The sequence below is a fragment of the Zea mays genome, chromosome 1 (assembly GCF_902167145.1).
Source record: "Zea mays cultivar B73 chromosome 1, Zm-B73-REFERENCE-NAM-5.0, whole genome shotgun sequence".
In the NCBI taxonomy this organism is placed as follows: Eukaryota; Viridiplantae; Streptophyta; class Magnoliopsida; order Poales; family Poaceae; genus Zea; species Zea mays.
This window is the reverse complement of record NC_050096.1, coordinates 281,885,310-281,909,280: the sequence shown is the minus strand read 5'-3', so window position 1 is coordinate 281,909,280 and position 23,971 is coordinate 281,885,310. Positions and strand designations below refer to the sequence as shown.

Here is a 23,971-nt window from a genome sequence, read left to right as displayed (position 1 = left end):
TTTGTTTTGTAGCTTTGTATCTCACTTCTACTTCTTGATGTGTTGGAATCTTAGCATGTATAAAGTGTCTTCAATATGACTTTGTAATGTCTTCTATGGGTCTTATAATATCTTCTTTGAGGTGTTGCATCCTCAGAGCCTCGGTGCAATCCACTTCGTATCCTGTGAACTACAACACACAAACACTTGGGAAATACATTAATCCACATGTTATGTTGATCATCAAACACCAAAACCTATTGAGCTAAATGGCCCGGGGTCCATGTTCCTTACACCCCTGAGCTTCCCGCGCGGGGGAAATGATCTCCCATTATGTTGGCTACGAGGCACTCTTGGGCAGGGTTACAGCTCGCCTCACTAGGTGGGGATGAGAGCACGTCCTCAGAATGTCTAGGAATGAATCCCGAACAGGGTCCAATACCCCTATGACCTTGGTTCGAGGGGGTCTTGATGAGCCTTACAACCCCCACTCCTCCTAAGGGGGACCGAGCTGGATGTCACTGAGACCTACGACAATGTTGGATAGGTCAGTCATTGAAGGGACCGGAGCTTCTAGGGCCCTTATTATTTCCACTTCGTTGCTGACGACAAAATCCAAATTCCCTAAACGGATGCCGTTCCAGGGGTCTAAAATGTGTCACCATCACTGTTGGCCATCTAGAATTTGGAAAACATCATCGTGGAACACACAAGTCCCCTACCTAGCACGTCAACTATCGGTGTTTCGAACCTCACTCTGACATGTTCCGTGCTCCAGACGACGTCCGCAGTGGGCGTAAGATTTATACTGGTTCGACCAGAATGTCCCTACATACAGTCATCGGCGGCTTGCACTACCGGCACCATTGATGATCAAAGCTCTTAGTAAGGGTTACAAGCAGGGTGAGAGAGGGAGGAGAGGCTCCAAATTCTTTGTTCGTGTTGGAAGGTGGTTACAAGGTGGAGTCCTAACTAAGTATTGGCTTCGCGACAGGGCTCCAACCTTCGGGTCCTCCTACTGTTCGTCGATCTTCTGGGCGTCGTCTCATCTGGGGTTCATCCTTGCGTCGTCCGCTACAGAGAAGGAATCCTTGTGTCTAGGGGTCAGTCTCCTCCTTTTATAGGCTAAGGAGGGGGTCGGCCCGTGGTGGCTTCCTTGGGAAGGAGCCACCGGGCGATGGTAAAACTGGGTGTCTTACCATGTGGTAAGGTCACGTGTGTTCACGATCGCTTGTCTGTCCCATATTCTTTATTACGGTCGACGCGGGTAGCGTGGGTTCGAGCGCCATCACTTGGGCTATATCGACCCTTGGCCTTCGTAGCCTGGGGCTCGGCGTGGCTCGTTGTGTTGCGCCATGCTAGCGGCCTGCGCACTCAGAGTCCAAATAGGTCATGAGTACACCGCTAGCTAGGGGACGCGTGGCCATAAATGTGTCGTAGTCCGAGGGGCTCGTAGGTCATGAGTGCTCTGCACCCCGAGGGATTCGTAAGTCATGAGTGGGAGCAGACCGGCGCCTTCGTTGTGGCTCGGCGCCAGTCGCAACTAATGCGACCGGTCATTTATGATGGGTCGGTCTCGAGCAAGGTGCAAGATCCACTCAATTGGTTTCCCTTTGGCACACCCGACCCCCTGTTTGGTTCCACCATGCCCCACCTCGAGTTCAGTGTCGCAGGGTTCGTCGGGGGTGGGTTCTTCTAGGTAGACGCTACCCATCTCCCTTGACTGACTAGCTGACCCTAGTTGTTAGACGCCTTTTCCCAAGTGTGCTCGTTGACTGATGGGCCCCAGGAACTGGGGACCGTATCCCGACAGTGGGACCCAACCCTAGCGGTGGAGACAAGGGTCTAGAGTGATCACGGACATAGTGAACAAGGGCCTCACTGTTAGCCACAATCCTAGGACCAAGCTTCATTCCGTCGCTCTCGACACCACGCCGACCACGTCGACAGAGTTGCACCCCAACCCAGCAGCACGAGCTAGCTTGCGAATGACGTGGACATGAAGAAGCACCTCAGTGCGGGGAGAGGACAACGTTGTCGCGAACGACCTTCTGGACCTTTGGGGAGCAGGAGTGCAGGGCGTCGATTATAGCTTTGCGTTCAAAGGCCTTTGAAGCAGCACGAGTGAAGTTGTTTGCGTTTTGGGCAACAAGGCAATTGCTTTTGCGACTTGCGAGAGGGACAATGATTTTTCCCGGCACAGAGATGGATTGCACGCACGAGCGAGTGCTGGGCCTGGTTCTGGGCATCAGAGGTTTGGCCACTTGGTAGAGGGGACGACATGGGGTGGGGTGGGGAAGTCTAGCGAGACAGTGTACATGTCACAGGGTTGTTTCGAGGCGTTGGCAGGAGCGGGCTGCACGAGAGTGGTTTGCATGACTTGCATGGGGGTAGATGCGACTTCGTGGTGAATATAGTTTCAATAGTTGATGATTAAGGACATCGATGCCAAGGTCAAATATGGATTTGTGGTAGACATTACTGTTAACAACAACCATCTATGTTAGTTTTATTAATCTTGAGATCAACCATATATGTGGAAAAGACTGTTTAGGGTTTTTGAGATAACATTTTTTGAAGTATAATATTAAGAATGGCCACTTGAGAACCGTACATGAGAAGTATATCATATTGATAATGGAACTTTTATGTGACCCAAGGAGACATGGGTTATTGTCTATTTGTAATTATTTTATTTGGACAATGCCTTATGTCTTGTTATGTGTACATGCTTCTATAGGGTTTTACACAATTAAACCCTTCCTATTATTCTGTAGAAACATGTCTAGATCATTGATCTTATAGTTACCTAATCACACTGCCCCCTTATGTCTCCTCTCAATAATATATACCATGCATCGTATTATCTCTATCAACTTTTAAAACCATTTCCCATATTTCTGCCTTATTAGTGAATCATTTTCCATCTTTGCTACCTAGTTCCATAAGTTTTCTATGCCAATGTTAAACACTGATATTATCCTGTAACTCTACTTCATGCCTCGTGGATCTACAGTAATTTACAACATGATTCCTGTCTCAGGGTAGCATCAGACAATTCATTTCCTTATGTGACTTATAGCGCCACTCTTACTCAAACTTTGTTTCTGATAACTAAATCTCTGACTATCTTTAAGATCGAAGAGCGGTTTCTAACAATCTAGGTCTAATGTTGAAAAGGCGCCTAAGACTAGGATCGACAAATGTCTCGTTTTTCTACTCATCATGTTCGATGGGTTCGAGATGATGATGGAATATAAGATCCATATGATCTTGCCTCTTTTTTTGTAATTAGAGTTCATTTAGTCTGATATGATTAGACCCGACAAAAAGGTAGGATTGAATGAGTCTCCAAACTAGATACTTTTTTATAATTTTGCAGTCATTTATCTATTTCAACAACATATACTAAATATGACACTTATCGAGAATAAGTACTTAGGGCTTGTTTGTTTTGTGTCTAACTGTGCCACACTTTTTCTAATTGAATAACTAACCTTAAACAAAAAAGTTAGACAAAATGTGCCAAGGTAGACAGGGAACCAAACATGTCTTTAATATATATATATATATATATATATATATATATATATATATAAAATAAAGCAAAAGGAAAATAAATTATCTTGACCATGAACATTTCCCTCTATTGTCACTCACCAAACACCAAATAGGCATCCCGACGAAAGGGAGATATTCATCACGCTTTGGAGCCGGGAGCCAATAGCTATCCTATGCCAAAGTCGATAAAGATAGAATGTAAACACGCACGAACAAAGACAAGGTCATAGTATTGTTACCTACAAACAAAAATAAAAGTAAAAGGAGAAAAAGAAAATACTAGGGAAACGTAGCAAGCAACCAGGCCGCAGGGCGCAAGGCTCAAGCCTCAAGCCAACAACCGAATAGAGAGAGCAGAGGACGCACTACAAGGCCGCACAGACGGAGCAGAGCAGCTAGAGGAGAGAGGCGGCGTCGCGGCGAGGTGGAAGAGAGAGAGAGAGAGAGAGTGGTGAAGGTGCGTGGGTTAAAAAGAGGAAACAAAAAAGAAAACGAGCGAGGCAGAAAACACAAGCAAAGAGACGACAGCAAAAATAGGAGGCCGGAGGCGGGCGAGGAACGTGAATAAAATATCATTCGGAGAAACAAGAGAGGCCGGGGAATCGCGTCGGAATTCCGGCGAATCGGCGGGATCCGGCCGGGATCTGCGCGCCGGATGAGGGGTCGGCACCATGAAATGGTCCACATTACTCAGTAAGGTCGTCTTCGCCGGCGGCCAGCAGCAGCAGCCGCCACCTCCGCCGTCGCCGCCGCCGGAGTCTCCGTTCCACGGCCAGCAGGCGGTCCAGGACCTCGCCACCCCGAGGCTCAGCTCCGCCTCCACCGGCGGGGACGAGGGCGGCTTCGACGCGGCGGCCGGGAGCTCGCCCTCTGCCGCTGCGTCCTCTGCCAGGTGGGTCCCCCAGCCGAGTCTAACGCCTCTCTTCTCTCTACTGGTCTCGCGTTGTCTGAATCAAATCCTGTGTCTGGTCTGGTGATGCCAGCTCCGATGCGATCCCGTTACTCCCGTTTTCCGGGTTTAGCAATGGCTGTCGGATTTAGATTGGGAGAGGGTTCGATCGCAGATGCTTGCCTTTTCGTTTCATCTTCCCGCCCTTGTCTGTTTGGTGATTCAGTTGGTAGATGCGGGATTATGTGTTGTATTAACGTTTTGACTCATAGGATTGATATCAGTGAATGTTTTTTAGCTCGAGCTTGGCGATAGTGCTGCAGTGATGCTCGACTAAGATTGTGCCTTGGAGAGAAATGATGCCGGACTAGTACGGTGGTTGCGCGAGTCGGTAGCTGCATAGTCAATTTTATGATCTGTATGCCACGCCTGAAGGCTACGGCCCTTGTCCTTTTGGTTTGTCATGCTTTTGTAGAACAACGGGGCTTATGTGTTTTTGCATTTCTCGTAGCAGAGAAAGTGGAACTTTTAGCAGTCTTGTTTGGGGTGAACTTCATGACTCTGGTTTGCTTCATGTGCCGATTTATGTTTGAACTGGGATGCTGTAAGATGATTGGGGCACATGCCATTCTAAGTTTGTGTGAAGTTCGGTTGACTGTGTTACATTGTTTCTCGAGTTACCATGCTGCTAGGGATACACTCCTTCATTGATTTTTCGGTTAAATTTCCTGTGTTAGAGCAGTGACTTATTCATACACTTGCCATTATACTATCCTTTGCCTGAACGAACTATATAATCACTTGGTAAAGGGACAAATACTATGGTAATAATTGTTAGTTAAGTTTGTTATCAGCTATCTTTTCTTGGACACTGTATAGTACTTGGAGCTGATAACAAAAGTATGTTCCTCTTATAGGTTTCTATTTACTTTTTTTCCTGCTAATCTCTTCAAGCTAACTCATGTACGTGTATGGATCACATTCTCACATGGGTATATGCAGCATAGGTTATGTTCCTGTATTCTAGATTTCAACAATTAAATCAAGAATTTATGTCCATTTAGGAATTTGGTTCTGCTATTTTAAATGAACAATATATGCTTCTGCAAAAAATCTTCATGTTCTCCATCTTAACCAAGGATGCAAGTGGGTCTCTGATGGTGTTTTGTGGGTCAGCTAGCTGAGTTCACGTCTCCCCTTAAATTAATTAATTGGCATGCAATTCTAGTTCATTTTAGCAAGTTTGGATTGACCCAATGACCCAAAAACATGTGGGACTTACATCCTTAATCTTAACATTATTTCTCTTGTACTCAGGGGGAGAAATGAATTGGAGTCGGACTTTAGGAGATTATGGGAAGAATTTCGCTCTTCCAGCTCTGAAAAGGTACCATGACACTTGTTTTTATTTTTTTCACCATAAATCAACAATAAGACCTCGTGAGCTGATTCTTGCCTTGACATTGTGTTCTGTTTTTCTCTCTGCAGGAGAAAGAAAGGGCCTTAAATTTGGCTGTAGATGTCTTCTGTAGGCTAGTGAAGCAGTATTCTAGTGTAGCTCAATTAGTTACAAAGTATGAGTCTTTACAATTGCACACACCACTTCAATAAGTTATTATGCTGTTACATTACATTTATTTCAGTGAGTTCATGTCTACTCACTATTTTGTAAAACTGAATAATGGTCTTCTATTTTTTTCCATCATAATTTCTACAGGTTAGTAGAAGGACATATTTTTTCTTTTGTTATTGGAAGAGCTTTTGTTACTGATGTGGAGAAACTAAGAATCCACAGCAAAGGAAGACCGCTGCGTGTGGCTGATGTTATTGGCTTCTTTTCGGATACCACAGAGGTTTGTTCTTATATTATTTATCTAGTGCAGTTTCTGGGTTCCATGTGGTCAAACACTCTATTAACTTGTTGGTTCCGTGATCCAGCTTGGTATATGTCCAGGATCAAATTTGTTGTACGCAGTCGAAGTGCTTGTGACTGAGGTTAGTGAAATTGCTACAATATGACAAAAAGTCTATTTTTTCATGCAGTATATTGTCTGTTATGCAACGTTAATTAAAGCATGCTATTAATAGTATGAAGGAGCAAGAGACATCTGTTTTCTGAGTTCTGACACAATTAATATCCAAGTGTATTGGGGCTGTCGGGTGGTTCATGAATAAAAAATTGCTTAGCTATGGTCTTGCTTGCTGATATTATATTTTGTATTAAATATGAAACACAATTTACCAAATGTTTAAACTTTAAACTAACAAGCATCTCTTGTCATGTTTACAGACAAATGATAGGCAACCTCTGTTGGACTCTGGTATTTTGTGCTGCCTTATATATATCCTCAATTCTCTATTGAGCCCCAATGAGAACTCCACAGATACCTTGCCTGTTCACCAAGAAGGATCCAGAAATGAGAAAAACAAAAATTTGGATCCTATGCAATCACGACGGCTTGAGGTAATCTCAGTCTTCTGGTTCTCATAGAAACAGGGCCCTATTTGCAAGATTACTGTTGAAATACACAAAATCGTAAATTGTTTAACATTGAGTTGCTGCTTTGTCTGTATTATTACATGTTTTTTTCCTTTGTGTTCATATATGTTATATGGTGACTATTTCTTCCCTTCATTTTCTCCTGGTCAACTTGGTTTTTGATTTTTATTCTTTTTTCTGTTCTATGGAGATTGAGGGAAGTGTAATACATATTATGAAAGCACTGGCGAGCCATCAATCTGCTGCACCAAGTTTAATTGAAGATGATGCCTTACAAGTTCTTTTCCACATGGTTGCAAATGGTTCACTATCTGTGTTGTCACAGTTCAGGGATGGTATTGTTCCCCTTCACACAATTCAGCTCCATCGCCATGCAATGCAGGTAATTTGAAACTATGTAACATTACGTTTTGGAGGGTCATGTTTCTCTGCTGCATCAATAGTTGCTAAATATATTAAGTTCATAACTGGACAGGTCCTTGGTCTTCTTCTTGCAAATGACAATGGGACTTCTGCAAAATACATCAGGAAGCACCAGCTGGTACATTATTATCTGTTCTTTATTGTGGATGAAATGCTGTCCTGTTCTTGAGTCTAGTTAGGATTTCTTCACACTAAAGAACTAAACAGCACATAGCAATGTGTTCTTAGTTATTTAATCTTCACAAAGAATATCTGTTTTCACTTGGCTAGCATTAGAAGTTTAGAACATAAACTCTTGAAGAATGGGAAAATCTTCACTGAATCATCTTGGTATTTTCTTTAGGCATTTTTTTTTCTGACATAGACATCCATTTTGGAGCCCCAGCTAATCCTGGCAACTGTGCTACCGTTTTAAGAGTTCTGTTTTCTCTCCCTTTTCTAATCTCTTTTTTAGATAGTCACTGGTGACATGTCAGGGTTCAACCCGTTCCCGCTGTGTGTTGGGCATCTTGTAGCAGTTTCCTTGTATTATTTACTGGAACTGGAACACATATTCTTTTGCATATATTTCTATTCAATCTTGTTAACGCTTTCTTCGCCATACCTTTTAGATTAAAGTACTTCTTATGGCTGTGAAAGATTTCAATCCTCAAAGCGGTGATGCTGCTTACACTATGGGCATTGTGGATTTATTACTGGAATGTGTTGAGCTGTCTTACAGGCCTGGTTAGTATTGATGAACTTTGCCACTCATGTATTTCTTATGAGTAAGATGCTTTGTGTTGGAATGTGAACCCCTAACCCTAAACAGGGTTGGGTGTAGTATTAATAGGCTTCGGTAATTGGGCCTGGCCCATTACATTGAGGGTGAGACGGTAATTACAAGGGGAACACCCCAAACCCTAGACGGGTGGTCTAACACTTTGATTCAATATTTTTCATTGTTTACAAATTATTAAAAAACTTTCTTCTGTTTGTGTGGTTCTGGTCATGTTTCCATCTCTATCTTATCCTCGCTTGGGATTAAATACTTTGTTGCCATACAAATTGAATGGTCATTATTGTTGTGCGCCTAATAATGTCTTAATCTTTGGTTGACTTTGCAGAGTCTGGGGCCATAAGGCTCAGGGAAGACATACATAATGCTCATGGTTACCAGTTCCTTGTTCAGTTTGCTCTTACACTTTGTAGCTTACACAAAAATCAGACTCTCCAATCCTCATCCAAGTTAGCATCCGAAGCGGATGCATCTGTTCCTTCTCACAGATTAGAACAAGATATATTCTCATGTGACCTTTCACCTCAGTTGTCTAGGTTGCTTGATGTTCTTGTAAATTTGTCACAAATTGGCCCCTCAGAAAATGGTGGTGGTAAGAGTTTAAAATCTTCTCATGCGAAAGGAATGGGGCACAACAGAAGCCGAACTCCTTCTGCTGACAAGTTTGATGACATGATGGAAGTTAGTAGCCCTAAGGTAAAAGATCTTGATGCCATTCAGATGCTACAAGATATTTTTCTGAAGGCAGACAACTTGGAAGTGCAAGCTGAAGTTCTGAATAGAATGTTCAAGATTTTCTCAAGCCATCTTGAAAATTACAAGCTATGCCAACAACTACGTACTGTTCCTCTTTTTATCCTAAACATGGGCAGCTTCCCTGCAGCACTACAAGAGGTCATCTTAAAAATATTGGAGTATGCTGTCACTGTAGTAAACTGTATTCCAGAGCAGGAGTTGTTGTCACTTTGTTGCTTATTGCAACAACCAATTTCTACCAGTCTTAAGCATACAGTGCTTTCGTTCTTTGTAAAGCTACTCTCCTTTGATCAGCAGTACAAGAAAGTTCTTAGAGAAGTTGGTGTCCTGGGGGTACTGTTAGATGACTTGAAGCAAAACAAGCTTTTCTTTGGAGATGAGCAGCAAAATAAGGCCTTCGACTCTACAGAGAGAATGTCTAATGCAACTAATTTTCAGAGGACGGTGGACAACAAAGATGCAATTCTTTCACCAAAGCTAATGGCTTCCAGTTCTGCAAAATTTCCCATGTTCGAAGATGAAGGGACAATTACTGTTGCTTGGGATTGTCTGTTTTATTTGCTGAAAAGAGCTGAGTCTAACCAGCAATCGTTTCGATCATCTAATGGTGTCAACATAATTCTTCCTTTCTTGGTATCCGAAAACCATAGATCTGGTGTATTGAGACTATTGTCATGCCTAATAATCGAAGATTCTCTTCAGGTTTGTGTTTTTAGCTTACTACAATGTTATCTGATCGGCTAATCGAACCTAATTGTATGAGGACCGATCAGACGATTAATTGTGATTAATCATCAATCAGGTCCGATTAATCGAGACTAATCGGCTGATTGCTTTATAAGCCTGATGCCTGTACCAGTGCTATGTATACAAGTATAGTATTGTATAACTATATACATACTACATCAATATGTATGTAGTATTGTAGTATCACAGAATACTATAAATTGGAAATTGGCCATAGCTGTACTTACCTGTCCAGGGAGAAGTTCTCCAAATCTGCTGCCTATTGTTTGCTGAATGCTGTTGGTAAATAGCTGAAATAACATAGGAACGAGGTTAATAACAGGAAAATATGAGCTGTAGGCCTAGTGGTATGGTAAGGTAGAGCAACAAGCAGTCAGCACTCAGCAAACAAGAACGAAGAACCATAGGACAGCAGGCAGCAGCAAGACAAGTGTAGAATTAAACAGATACCGGTTACATTTTTTTTGTCTCAAACGTGCAGGAAAACTGCGCATCTTTATATTAGGAAGAAGAATAAGTGGGTCTAAAATAGACCAGTACAAATAGAACCACCCTACGGTGGCCAAAACTTGAGGTACACGGAAGAATCCATCTATAAACACAAGAACTACCAACACCTAACAACACCAGGACTAAGGCCAGATGGCTCTCAGCCCTGTAGCCCTGATCAAGCACCAAGGCCTAGCATATCATCACTAGTGCCCTGGATGATCCGGATATTGCTCGGGGAGGCTTTCTCAAGAGCACAAGCGTTGCAGTGTTTCCGTACCACCACACTACCAGCACCACCAGTCTTACAAACTCAGAATTAAACAAGTCCATATTAAAAGAGTCTAAGACAATAGACAAAAAGTATTATGCAAGTAAATTTTCATCCACTTGGAAGCCTCCATCAATGTTTGTTGCAGGTCCATCTCTCGCTCCACCAGAATCTTCATCCTTCATTTCTTCAGCAGTATTTGTTACATCTACACCCTGGCCCAAGTCGGGCACTGCAAGTTGGCCGTCCAACTTGACCATACAGCCTAATCGACCGATTAATCGGATACTAACCATGATTAATTGATTGATCAGAAAAGCAATTGAGTTAATTGTAATGAGGGTCCTAATCAAGGCTAACTGTCCGATAAGGTCGATTAATCGTGATTAATTGCCCGATCAGATAGCACTGGCTAGCTATTCCATGAAATAACAAACCATGTTTCTTCTGTAATTTTGTGAGGGCGTTCATGGTTCAGGTGCTGCTGTAGCTCTACCTGCAACAGTTACATTAGTGTGTAGCTTCAGCAGCAGCCATAGCCAGCTGAACCAATTAGCCCATTAGTGTAGGGGCGAAAATGTTGAATTATCTAATTCATTAGTCTTTGTCGAGTACTTGTGCAAGTTGAAGGACTTCATTTTCCTATGCTCACTGTATATTTTCTAATCATGCCTAGTGATTTTATTAGCAGCATGTTTGCAAAATTGACTTAATTTTGACATATGTGTACTGTTTTCAGGCTCATCCAGAAGAAATAGGGTCATTGATTGAAATCTTGAAGAGTGGGATGGTATCAACCTCATCTGGAACTCAGTTTAAACTTGAAAATGATGCAAAGTGTGATACATTTGGTGCTTTGTGGCGGATTCTTGGGGCAAACAGCTCAGCACAAAGAACATTTGGAGAAGCCACTGGATTTTCCCTGCTGTTGACGACGCTGCATAGTTTCCAGAATGACAGTGAAAATGAAGAGACTGAATCATCTTTGCATACTCATATGAAGATCTTTGGTTTTCTATTGCGAGCAATGACAGCTGCAATATGCAACAATTCTGTCAATAGAATAAGGCTGCATACAATTCTGTCGTCGAACACTTTCTATGATCTCCTCTCTGAGTCTGGGTTGCTTTGTGTGGATTGTGAAAAGCAAGTCATTTTGCTTTTGCTTGAGCTTGCACTTGAGATTGTTCTCCCGCTCACTAGCAACCTGCAGGTAGAGAGCATTTCTTCTGAAACCTCAGAGGATGAATCGAGCTTCTTGTCTGCAACATCGTTTGGACTTTCAAGGCTTGACAAGGAGCGTGTGTACAATGCTAGTGCAGTTGTTGTGCTGATCCGTTCGTTGCTGGTATTTACACCTAAAGTTCAACTTGAGTTGCTGAGATTCATTGAGAAGCTAGCAATTGCTGGTCCCTTCAACCAGGAGAATCTAACTTCTGTTGGTATGGGCAAAAGATATTCTTGTTATCCTTTTTCTTTTGACTCATTTTGACAAGGACACTTACGTTTTTGCTACTCTTTTATGACATAGGATGTGTTGGCCTTCTACTTGAAACAATCAACCCATTTTTGGAGGGTTCTTCTCCTATTCTTAATCATGCCTTGAAAATTGTTGAACTGCTAGGTGCTTACAGGTTTGTCATATCTCATAAAATTCCATGCGCTTCATTGCAACAATTTTGTTTTGTTGTTTCACAGTACATGGTTACTCTTCTCTTTGTCCAGGCTGTCTTCATCTGAGCTAAGGCTTCTTGTGAGATATATTCTTCAGCTGAAAGTGAAGCGTTCAGGTCATCATTTTGTTAATATGATGGACAAGTTAATTCAAATGGAAGATGCCAGACAAGGACATGTTTCTCTAGCTCCTTTCATTGAAATGGACATGAGCAAAGCTGGTCATGCATCTATTCAGGTTTCATTAGGAGAAAGAACATGGCCACCCGTTTCTGGGTATTCCTTTGTTTGCTGGTTCCAATTTCAGGACTTCTTTAAATGCCAAACGAAGGAAGCAGAAAAAGCGTCAAAAGGGGCATATAGCAAGAGGAGTGGGCATGTCTTGCGCATATTTTCTGTGGGTGCAGTGGACGATGCTAACACTCTGTTTGCTGAACTTTATCTCCATGACAATGGTGTTTTTACTATATCTACAGGCAGTTCAAGTTTATTGTCATTTCCAGGCGTTGAAATGGAAGAAGGAAAATGGCATCATCTTGCTGTCGTTCATAGTAAGCCAAATGCGCTAGCTGGCCTTTTCCAAGCAAGCGTGGCTAGCCTGTATCTTGATGGAAAGCTGAGGCACACTGGCAAGCTTGGGTACTCGCCATCCCCGTTTGGTAAATCTTTGCAAGTAACACTTGGTACACCTACTATCCGTGGGAAAGTTTCTGATTTGTCATGGCGGCTCCGGTGTTGCTATCTTTTTGAGGAGGTATTGACAGCAGGGAGTGTTTGTTTCATGTACATTCTTGGACAAGGGTATCGAGGGTTGTTCCAGGACACTGACCTCCTGAGATTTGTCCCAAACTGGGCCTGTGGTGGGGAGGTAATGGCAATTCTGGATTCATTAGAAGTGGAAGTTCCTGCATCTTCAAGCAGCCAGCGTGTTGACAGTTCAATGAAACAAGGGAGCTCTAGAATTGAGAGCAGTGGAATTGTTTGGGACATGGAACGCTTAAGAAATCTCTCCTTACAATTGTCTGGGAAGAAGCTTATATTTGCATTTGATGGAACTTCATCAGATGCTTTTCGAGCATCTGGGACTCTTTCGCTGCTGAACCTTGTCGATCCAACTTCTGCTGCTGCATCCCCTATAGGAGGTGTGTAATGTCATCTAGCTATTGAATTTATGTTTTCTGTTTTTGAATTGGATATGCAAGAATTCAACTAGTTATGTTAACAGGTATACCAAGATATGGGCGTCTAAGCGGCGATGTTTACATTTGTAATCAATGCACAATCGGTGACACTGTTCAAACAGTTGGTGGGATGCCTGTTGTACTTGCCCTTGTTGAAGCTGCTGAAAGTAGGGATATGCTGCATATGGCGCTGGAACTGCTAGCACTATCTCTTCAGCAGAGTCATCAAAATGTAAAAAACATGCAGGCCTTGAGGGGTTATCATCTTCTTGCACTTTTTCTTCATAGGAGAATGTCACTATTTGATATGCAATCTCTTGATATCTTCTTTCGTATTGCTGCCTGTGAGGCTTCCTTTCCTGAGCCACAGAAATCAAAGATAAATCGAACAGCAGGCTATGCGTCTGGAATGTCCCCAGAGGCCAGCCTTGATGATCTCACCTTACCCAGGTTTGCCGATGATATGTCTTCTGGGGGATCACATGGGGATCTAGATGACTTTTCAGCTCAAAAGGATTCATTTAGCCACTTGTCTGAGCTGGAGAATGCTGACTTAGCTGGTGAGACTTCTGAATTCATAGTCTTGTCAAATGCTGATATGGTTGAACACATTCTTTTGGACTGGACTATATGGGTTGCTGCTCCTATATCAGTGCAAATAACTCTTCTTGGGTTTCTTGAGAGGATGGTGTCCATGCATTGGTTCAGAAATCACAACCTTACAATGCTGCGGCGAATTAATCTTGTTCAACATCTTCTTGTTACGTTACAACGTGGTGATGTTGAAATTCCCGTGTTGGAGAAGCTAGTTGTGCTTCTAGGTGTCATCCTGGAGGATGGTTTTCTAGCTTCTGAGCTGGAGCTTGTTGTAAGATTCATAATAATGACATTTGATCCTCCAGAGCTTACACCGAACCGCCAGATTGTGCGGGAGGCTATGGGAAAGCATGTTATTGTGAGGAACATGTTATTGGAAATGCTTATTGATCTACAAGTAACCATAAATGCTGAAGAGTTGCTGGAGCAATGGCATAAAGTTGTTTCATCCAGATTGGTCACATATTTCCTTGATGAAGCGGTACATCCAACTAGTATGAGATGGATCACGACTCTTTTAGGAGTTTGCCTTACGTCATCAACTACATTTGCATTGAAGTTCCGTACAAGTGGAGGTTTTCAAGGATTGAATCATGTGCTTCCAAGCTTTCACGATTCTCCAGAAATATACTATATATTGTTCTGTTTGGTGTTTGGGAAGCCTGTTTATCCTCGAGTGCCAGAGGTCCGCATGCTTGATTTCCATGCTCTCATGCCTAGCGATGGAAACTATGGAGAATTGAAGTTTGTGGATCTCTTGGATACTATAATTGCAATGGCAAAAGCTACATTTGATTCCTTGATTATGAAATCTATGCTTGCACATGAGAATAACAATCTTTCACATCTTAATGGCACCTTGGTCGCGGATCTTGTTGAGGCGACATCGGACATGGGAGGTGATCTTCAAGGAGAAGCTCTGATGCATAAGACATACGCAGCAAGGTTAATGGGTGGTGAAGCAGCAGCACCTGCTGTTGCTACTTCAATATTGAGGTTCATGGTTGATCTGGCAAAGATGTGCCCACCATTCTCTGCCGTTTGCAGGCGGCATGATTTCCTAGAGAGCTGCATTGATCTCTATTTCTCTTGTGTGAGGTTTGTACAATGTGTCAATGTGCATATATCATGTTACTTCGTGCTTGAAATGTTTATATTAAGCCTTGTTTTGGTTATGTAGATCCGATTTTGCCCTGAGGATGGCAAAAGATCTTACAACTGTTGCAACTGGCGAGATGAATGAACATGATGATGATAATGGAAGTTTAAAGGATGCCCTTTCAAGTTTACCACATGATCAGGATCAATCTACCAAAACATTGAGTGCCACAAGTTTTCCTCAGGAGCAGAAAAGTTCCAGTTCAGAAAGTACTGGCATGCCAAACCCTTTTGAAACTGCTGAAGCCAAAGCAGATGATTCTTCGAATCAGGAGTTCAGCAATAAAATTTTAAATGGAGAAGCAAATCAAATATTTAATAATGCTCGTGATCAAGGGCGGATCACAGCTTCCGGTGCAAATGGCATTTCTGAATTCCACCATGTAACTGATTCACCCAACTCAGTTGCTATGAATAATGTTGGATCTCCTGTTTTATCCGAGAGGTCAACCCACAGAGCAGCTAGTACCCCTACTGCATCTCCAATGGCCCCATTCACATCTTGGCCTGGCAGTGCAGGATCGTATACTGATGGTAGACACCTGACAGCTTCTCCATCCATGGCTTCATCTATATCTGGGATAGACCTGGACTCGTCCCCTGATCTGAGGACAAATATTCAGGGACCATCTGCCGCAAATACCCTTTTCCCAATCAATTCCAAGCTTTTGCTTGACATAGATGATTTAGGTTATGGGGGTGGCCCATGCTCTGCAGGAGCTACAGCTGTTCTAGATTTTGTTGCTCAAATTCTTGCTGACACTATCTCAGATCAGCTTAAAGCAGCACTCTTTATTGAGAACATTTTGGAGTCCGTGCCTTTGTTTGTTGATATTGACTCTGCTCTAGTTTTTCAAGGCTTGTGTCTAAGCAGATTGATGAACTTCCTTGAAAGAAAGCTCTTGCTTGATGATGAAGAAGATGGGAAGAAACTTGACAAGAGCCGCTGGTCGGTCAATTTGGACCCACTTTGCTGGATGATTGTTGATCGTGTGTACATGGGCTGCTTTCCAACCCCACTCAGGGTACTACAAACACTAGAATTCTTAATGTCAATGTTACAGCTTGCTAGTAAAGATGGCCGTGTTGAAGATGCCGTGCCTCCAGGGAAAGGTATTTTGTCCATTGCTCGAGGAAGCAGGCAACTTGATCCATACATCCACGCGATATTGAAGAACACAAACCGAATGATAATGTACTGTTTCCTCCCAATATTCCTTAAAAGTATGGGGGAAGATGATCTACTTGCAAATCTTGCATTCCTGACGGAAACTGGGAGGAGTTTAGCTTCTAAACGTTATCAGGAAGATTTTTCTATTGATATTTGTACAGTTCTTCAGCTACTAGTTGCCAACAAGAGATTGGTGCTCTGCCCAAGCAATGTTGATACAGATCTAATGTGTTGTTTCTGCATAAATTTAATGTCACTTCTCCATGACAAGAGAGTAACTGCTCAAAACTTGGCAGTTGATTTACTTAAATACTTGGTAGTGCATCGTCGTCAATCTCTTGAGGACCTTCTAGTTTGCAAGCCTAACCAAGGACAACAACTGGACATCCTGCATGGAGGACTTGATAAATTGGTCACTGGAAGTACATCAACGTTTTTTGAATGGCTGCAAAGTTCTCAGCAAACAATAAGTAAAGTGTTGGACCAGTGTGCTTTAATAATGTGGGTTCAATATATTACCGGCTCAGCAAAATTTCCTGGCGTGAGAATAAAAGGAATGGAGGTCAGGCGCAAGAAAGAGATGGGACGGAAATTTCGCGAATCTGCAAAAGTAGATGCCAGGCACTGGGAGCAGATAAATGAGCGGCGGTATAATCTTGATTTGGTTCGTGATGTGATGTCTACAGAGCTAAGAGCAATTCGTCAAGACAAATACGGTTGGATATTGCACGGAGAAAGTGAGTGGCAAAGCCAGCTCCAAGAACTTGTCCATGAGAGAGGTATTTTTCCTATGCGGCAACCATCCACAGAACCTGAGTGGCAGCTGTGTGGTGTTGAAGGACCATATAGAATGAGGAAGAAACTTGAGCACTCCAAATTTAAGATAGATACTATTCAGAATGTTCTAACCAGCAACCTTGGATCAAATGGTGGTAAGATTATCAATAAAGAGGATGGAGAATTGTTGTTGACATCTGGGTCAGACACAATGTCAGGCTTGAATCTTTTGACCTATGACACTGAGCAGAGGGATCTTGATGCTGTCGAGTTTTCGTCATTCAAAGATGATGATGACATATTCAAAGGAGGAAGCACAATTTCAGGTCCAATTGGCTGGACTGATGATAAAAGCAGCGTTAATGAGCAGAGCCTTCATTCTGCGACGGAATTTGGAGCAAAATCAAGTTCCCTTTCTTTTCACATGACTGAGAGTCACCAGGGTAAATCTGAACTTAGTTCACCAAGGAGGGCACCTTCAGTCAAAGGTACTGATGCAAGAACCTCAGAGGATAAATCAGAAAAGGAGTTGCTTGACAATGGTGAGTATCTTATCAGGCCTTATCTGGAGCCCTATGAGAAAATAAGGCATAAATACAACTGTGAACGGGTTGCTGGTCTTGATAAGCACGATGGAATATTTTTAATTGGAGAACTTTGCTTATACATTATTGAGAACTTCTACATTGATGATTCCAATTGCATTTGCGAAAAGGGCAGTGAAGATGAGCTCTCTGTCATTGATCAAGCTTTAGGTGTGAACAAGGATATAATGGGAGGCAGTGAATCTCAGTTAAAATCACCTACCACTTGGGGTGGGACAGCAAAGGTCTTGCTTGGTGGCAGATCATGGGCATATAATGGAGGTGCTTGGGGTAAGGAGAAGCTTTGCAACAGTAGCAACCTGCCTCATCCATGGCATATGTGGAAGCTTGATAGTGTCCATGAGTTGTTGAAACGTGATTACCAGCTCCGCCCTGTTGCAATTGAAATTTTCAGCATGGATGGTTGCAATGAGCTTCTAGTTTTCCACAAAAAGGAGAGAGAGGAAGTTTTCAAAAATTTGATTGCCATGAATCTCCCACGGAATAGCATGTATGTCCTTGCAACTCTAGATGCCTAGTAGTTACCTTGTGCATTCTTAGCATTTAAGACTTGATATGACTTCCTACTAGATTTGAAATGAATTCAATACACTTAATTGCCTGTATGTAATTATTGTGTCGTGAAAAGTACTCCATCTATTCCAAATTCTACGTTTGCCTTTTCTAGGTACATTTCTTTTACTATGTATTTAGACATAGTGTTATATCTAAGTGTCTAGCAAAAACTATGCATCTAGAAAAGTCAAAATGTTCTATAATTTGGATTTTGGAATGGATGGAGTAATATATACCAATTCATGACTTTGTGCTTCATAGGAATTAAGTTATTAACATTTATCAGCAGATTGCATGTTAAACATACGAGCGACTGTCATTTTTTATTGCCATAAATTCTGGTTTAGGATCTGTAATTTCAAACCGCAAGTATATTCCTATTTCCTAATTCCAGAAGTTCATGTCTCACCTTTTTTTTGCTTTGCCCGGTAGTTTTATTTTGCTAGGAAGAGCTATATATTTTCACGAGAAACTAAGATATTGATTATGCCTTTTTACTAGGCGCTGCATTGTTACATTTTCTATCTGTTTTTCCTACTTGCCTCATTCAGTTAGTAGTTTAGGATGTTTTCTGTATCTTGTGCATTCTATGAACTATTTGAACTTGTAGGACCTGTCATTTTTTTTGCTATTACTTATCCTTAGGTTTGCCATAGGAGCTTTGTGCCTTTGTTAACAATTGAAGAAAATATGCCTTTCCATAGGTTGGACACAACCATATCAGCATCCTCTAAACAGGAGAGTGGTGAGGGGAGCCGTCTTTTTAAAGTCATGGCAAAATCATTTTCTAAAAGATGGCAAAGTGGAGAAATTACGAACTTCCAATATCTCATGCATCTAAATACACTTGCTGGTCGAGGGTATAGTGATCTCACACAGTACCCAGTATTTCCATGGGTTCTCGCAGATTATGAGAGCGATGTTTTAGATCTGAGGAATCCACAGACATTTCGCAGGCTTGATAAACCCATGGGATGCCAAACGGAGGAAGGTGAAGAGGAATTCTGCAAGAGGTTGGTTCATTTAGCATCCATTTGTAGGATTTTATTTCTCTTTGAACTTTCAATTAGTAAATTTGACATCTTCAACTTTGCTAAACGCTAGGGTCCATATAACACAGTTGGATTCATTGTTTTGTTCCTTTCAGATATGATAGCTGGGATGACCCTGATGTACCAAAGTTCCATTATGGCTCTCATTATTCAAGTGCTGGAATTGTCCTTTTCTATCTCTTAAGGTTGCCTCCTTTTAGCACAGAAAATCAGAAATTGCAGGGTGGACAATTTGACCATGCAGACCGGTTATTCAACAGTGTGAAGGATACATGGGTAAGTGCTGCAGGCAAAAGTAACACATCAGATGTGAAAGAACTAATTCCTGAGTTCTATTATTTGCCTGAATTTTTGGAGAACCGTTTTAATCTGGATCTGGGCGAGAAACAATCAGGAGAGAAGGTACTTTCACAAATTGTGTGCAAACCTTTGTGAACTAGATTAGAAAGTTCAGTTCAGTTGGGGACAAACATGTAACTTTAAATAATGCGTTCAGGTTGGTGATGTTGTTTTACCACCTTGGGCTAAAGGCAGCGCCAGAGAGTTCATCAGGAAGCATCGGGAAGCACTGGAATCGGATTATGTATCTGAGAATCTGCATCATTGGATTGATCTTATTTTTGGATATAAGCAGAGAGGAAAGGTATTAAGCATCTCTCCGTTGCATTTTATCTCTAGTAGTGTTGTTGTAAGGATCATAGCACAAATATGTTTCGGCTTGAAATAAGGATAGTGTCTACTTTTCACTCGTGAACATGCAGGATTTGTGAGCACAAAGTAAGCTATTATTGTTTTTTTTATTAAAGTGCCTTCTAGTCTTGTACTGATTCATTATTTTGTGTCATCTGACTAGTTATTAACCCATGCATAGTTTTGTTTTCATCCTAGGGAGAGCAGGACTATGCGTTAATGAATCAATCTGCTCCGTATCATGTTCTCTATTTTACTTTACATCTTAGATGTAATCTTGACCAACAATTTCTATATATCATGTTGGGAATGTCTTTTTAGCTTTTGTGAGCGCAAAGTGGCTTGTAATGTGAAACAGAGAGGGCATTCCAGTAGGTCTTGTACTTGTTATATAATTCGTTTGGTAGTTATTGGAAGCTGGAACTCAATCTCTATTGCATAGAGGAAGGTTACATATATAGACTCAGGGGAAACCTAACCCTAATGGGCCGGCGGACCAACAGTGGTGCCGGCCCACACCCCCCCCACACAGTCTAACATTCCACCGCACCCCGCAGTTACAACGGGGACACCACACATGATGAGATCGGAGTAGAAGCCGAAGGTAGGAGCCGACGGGTTGAAATGCCCCCGCAGTCTCAGCGTCGTGAGGGTGCGAATGTTGCGGCTGGAGTCATGAGGGTGCGAAGACCGGTGTGCACTCCAAGAAGACGATAGCCCCTGGATGTCGAGGTTGCCGAAGTCGTCGAGGTGACCGTGGTCGGGAGACACGCAGCAGTAGCCCGTTCTTCGAGAGGGGTCGACGTTCGAGTTCAACGGTCGGCGGGGCGACGCAAAAGGGACAACATCAGCCTCGACGGCCGCACCCGCGACAGAATAGAAGGGGTATCCACGGATCCGGCCGGGAAGGCCACAACAGCGACAGATTCAACCATGAAGACGACGATCCGGCCAAAGGGACGACGAATCTAGCTAGGAAGGTCGCGACAATGGTGGATCTGGCCGGGAAAGCCGCGGCAGTGACGGATCCTGCTGTGGAGGCAACAAAGAAGGGGTGGGCAGCGGGTCGGGTCCAGCCGGGTAGGGGCCTGCGTCAGGTCTGGCAGGGGGGGGGTTGACGCCGTCGGCGGAAGAAGCTCGAAAAGTTGGCGTTGTTGGGTGTCAACGCGAGCAGTTAGGAGGTGGCCAGCGCGATGGCGAGGGGCTGCATGGGCGGAGATGCCGACGCAATTGAGAGGCGTGCGGGGCAACCACGCCGTGGAATAGGTGGCCGACGCTGGTGAGGACGGCACAGAGGGGGCTGCCTAGGCTCACGGCGGCGGTCGACATGCACGCAGCTGGCTGCACGGGTGCGCGACAGTTGGCCACGGGTGTCGGTGTGGATTCTCGCGCATGGTTTGGCGGCGACGGAGAGGGAGCCGCGCACGGGCCGGACGAAGCAGCATCGACAATGTTGGTCGGAGGAGGGGTGCTGCCGCGGCGGTGGCGAGGCTTCCCGCGTCTACGATAGTGGCAGTCGGTTCGAGGAGCTTGACAGATGCTGGAGGGGAAGGAGGCCGGCAACCGGGGGGTGGCCGGCAGCGGGGGATCTGAGTCACCGGGGGAGAGGCGGCGCCAGGGGAGGGGTCGGCGTCCTACAGATGGGAAAGGAGAGGCGGAGGCTCGGTGGAGGGGCAGCGACTGCGCAGGCCTGCTCCTGCTCGCGGCATCGGCGGCTCGTGCCCTGCTATTGGCGGCGGCGTCCCGGGAGGCATCGGCTTGACCTGGTGCCGCGTCGGCGTCGCACCTGGGGGGTGCCGAGGGTTAAGATGGCCCCGGAGGAGAAGAAGTCGGCGCCGACGAGATCCATGGGGAGACCGGCGGCTGCAGGATGGAGGGCCCAACGGGTGTGAGAGGACGGAGTAGGCCGGATCTTGGACGAGGGGCCGCCCCCAGGAGGTAAGGTTGAGCCTCCCAGGGCAGCGGCTGGGAAGACAGTGGGCGGCCGCCTAGGCGGAGGTGGCGACTGTTGTGGGGTGCGGGAGAAAACCCTAACCTAGTCTGGTACCATATTGGAAACTGGAACTCAATCTCTATTTCATAGAGGAAGATTACATATATAGAATCAGGGGAAACCCTAACCCTAATGGGCTGTCGGCCCAACAGTGGTGCCAGCCCACACAGAGTCTAACAGTAGTATCTCTCATTTATTAACTTGATTTATGATATTTATTTTCTTTTATTATATATGGTAGGCAGCTGAAGATGCCGTCAATGTCTTCTATCACTACACATATGAAGGCAATGTTGACATAGACGCAGTATCAGATCCTACCATGAAGGCTTCAATACTAGCACAAATCAACCATTTTGGTCAGACCCCCAAACAGTTATTCCAGAAACCACATCCACAGAGGCGGACTGACAGGAAAGTCCCTCCTCATCCTCTACGGTACTGTGCCTATCTAACACAGCAGGAGATTCGCAAGACAGCATCTTCGGTGTCCCAGATTGTCTCCTACAATGATAAGATCCTAATTGCTGCAGTTAACTGCTTGCTCAAGCCGCTAACTTATAATGAATACATTTCCTGGGGATTCCCTGACCGAAGCTTGAGAATATTAACATATGATCAGGATAGACTTTTGTCTACTCATGAAAACCTTCATGGTGGTAGTCAAATTCAGTGCACTGGAGTGAGCCATGATGGCAACATTCTCATCACTGGTGGTGATGATGGAGTTGTTGCAGTGTGGAGATTTGTGAAGGATGGCATCCGCCGTCTCCTGAGAATGGAGAAGGCTTTGTGTGCTCACACAGGAAAGATAACTTGCGTCTCTGTCAGCCAACCTTACTCATTAATTGTCTCAGGCTCTGATGACTGTTCTGTTATCTTATGGGACCTGACAAGCCTAGTCTTTGTGAAGCAGCTACCAAGGTTCCCGGCATCAGTATCCGCGCTACATGTGAACAGCCTCACTGGTGAGATTCTGACTGGTGCTGGTGTTCTTTTTGCTGTTTGGAGCATCAATGGGGACTGCCTTGCTGTGGTGAACACCTCCCAGCTTCCTTCTGACCTCATCTTGTCTGTGACAAGCGCGACACACTCAGACTGGCAGGACACAAACTGGTACGTGACAGGCCATCAAAGCGGCGCGGTTAAGGTATGGAAGATGTTGCACTGCTCGTCTGATGAAGCAGTAAATAGCAAGAGCAAATCACCTGCGGTATCGTCTGGTGGGCTTAGCCTGAACGGCCAAGCACCAGAGTATAGGCTACTTCTGCAGAAGGTGCTCAAGTCACACAAACACCCTGTCACTGCCCTTTGTATACCACCGGACTTGAAGCAGCTTCTGAGTGGGGATGGCAGCGGTCACTTGCTCTCATGGTCATTGAAAGACGACAGTTTCAAGGGTTCATAGCTCAGAGAAATATAGGGATTCAGCTGCACATATAGAGAAACACTGGTTAAATCTTACCACTGATTTCTTCCTCGTCCAGAACTGAGCATTGGCGTGCATTGACAAAAGAGCTCGGATCAGCAAGCTTCTACATGGTATATGAAATGTTCCCTTGATGTCCCATGCCTGGGCCATACAGCAGTCCGGGCAGGAGAGAGAATACAACAGACACAATTGGAAGGATGAAGTGGACGTGGATGCGCTGCTGCGCTGACATCATAATCTTATACTGTGAATTATGAGATGGTTGTACCTTCTCTTGTTTTTTTGAGGAGAAAAGGATTCATGTGGGCTGTAGGTGCCATTGTTTGTAAAGTCTATACAGGGTAATTTTGGTGGTGCCGGTTGAGGTGGCTGATGGTGTAGTGTCTCGATGTTTTGTTCGGGGTTGTGGGAGCAAGGAAAGAGGTATTAGTTTCATTTTCTCCCCCCACCTCTGGAGGCTAGTTTGGGAGCCACAAAACCGAAAGTGATTGGATGGACTAAAAGCTTCTACATATTCAAAATTGAATAAGAACGAGATTTTAATCACTTCAATCCTCTTCGATTTTGTGGCTTCCAAACTAGCCCCAGAAGTGTTGATTCTTTGACTGGGTGTAATTTGAGCACCCTTGTGTTCAGTAAGTCTATTTGCGTATACATGCAAGAGTTTTGCTGAACAAAGCGACGAGCCCCTTC

At 43.9% G+C, this 23,971-nt stretch overlaps 1 protein-coding gene across 1 annotated transcript; it reads left to right on the top strand.

The window, feature by feature from the left end:
- The first annotated feature begins 3,933 nt into the window (after positions 1–3,933).
- LOC100381565 (uncharacterized) lies at positions 3,934–23,634 on the top strand. The gene is made up of 19 exons (NM_001361447.1): positions 3,934–4,432; positions 5,747–5,816; positions 5,918–6,003; positions 6,147–6,282; positions 6,368–6,424; positions 6,720–6,893; positions 7,120–7,311; positions 7,405–7,470; positions 7,964–8,078; positions 8,459–9,588; positions 11,133–11,835; positions 11,925–12,027; positions 12,119–13,209; positions 13,293–14,943; positions 15,026–18,046; positions 18,816–19,124; positions 19,259–19,565; positions 19,660–19,806; positions 22,088–23,634. The coding sequence occupies exons 1-19, from the start codon at positions 4,212–4,214 to the stop codon at positions 23,252–23,254; spliced, it is 10,746 nt and encodes a 3,581-aa protein (NP_001348376.1). The 5' UTR covers positions 3,934–4,211; the 3' UTR covers positions 23,255–23,634.
- The last annotated feature ends 337 nt before the right edge of the window (positions 23,635–23,971 follow it).

Excerpts from the sequence above, each read along its gene's own strand:
- LOC100381565 (NM_001361447.1), top strand. The coding sequence starts at position 4,212 with ATGAAATGGTCCACATTACTCAGTAAGGTCGTCTTCGCCGGCGGCCAG. Across the intron at positions 7,471-7,963 it reads ACATCAGGAAGCACCAGCTG|ATTAAAGTACTTCTTATGGC; the intron begins GTACATTATTAT and ends CATACCTTTTAG. Across the intron at positions 19,807-22,087 it reads GATATAAGCAGAGAGGAAAG|GCAGCTGAAGATGCCGTCAA; the intron begins GTATTAAGCATC and ends TATATATGGTAG.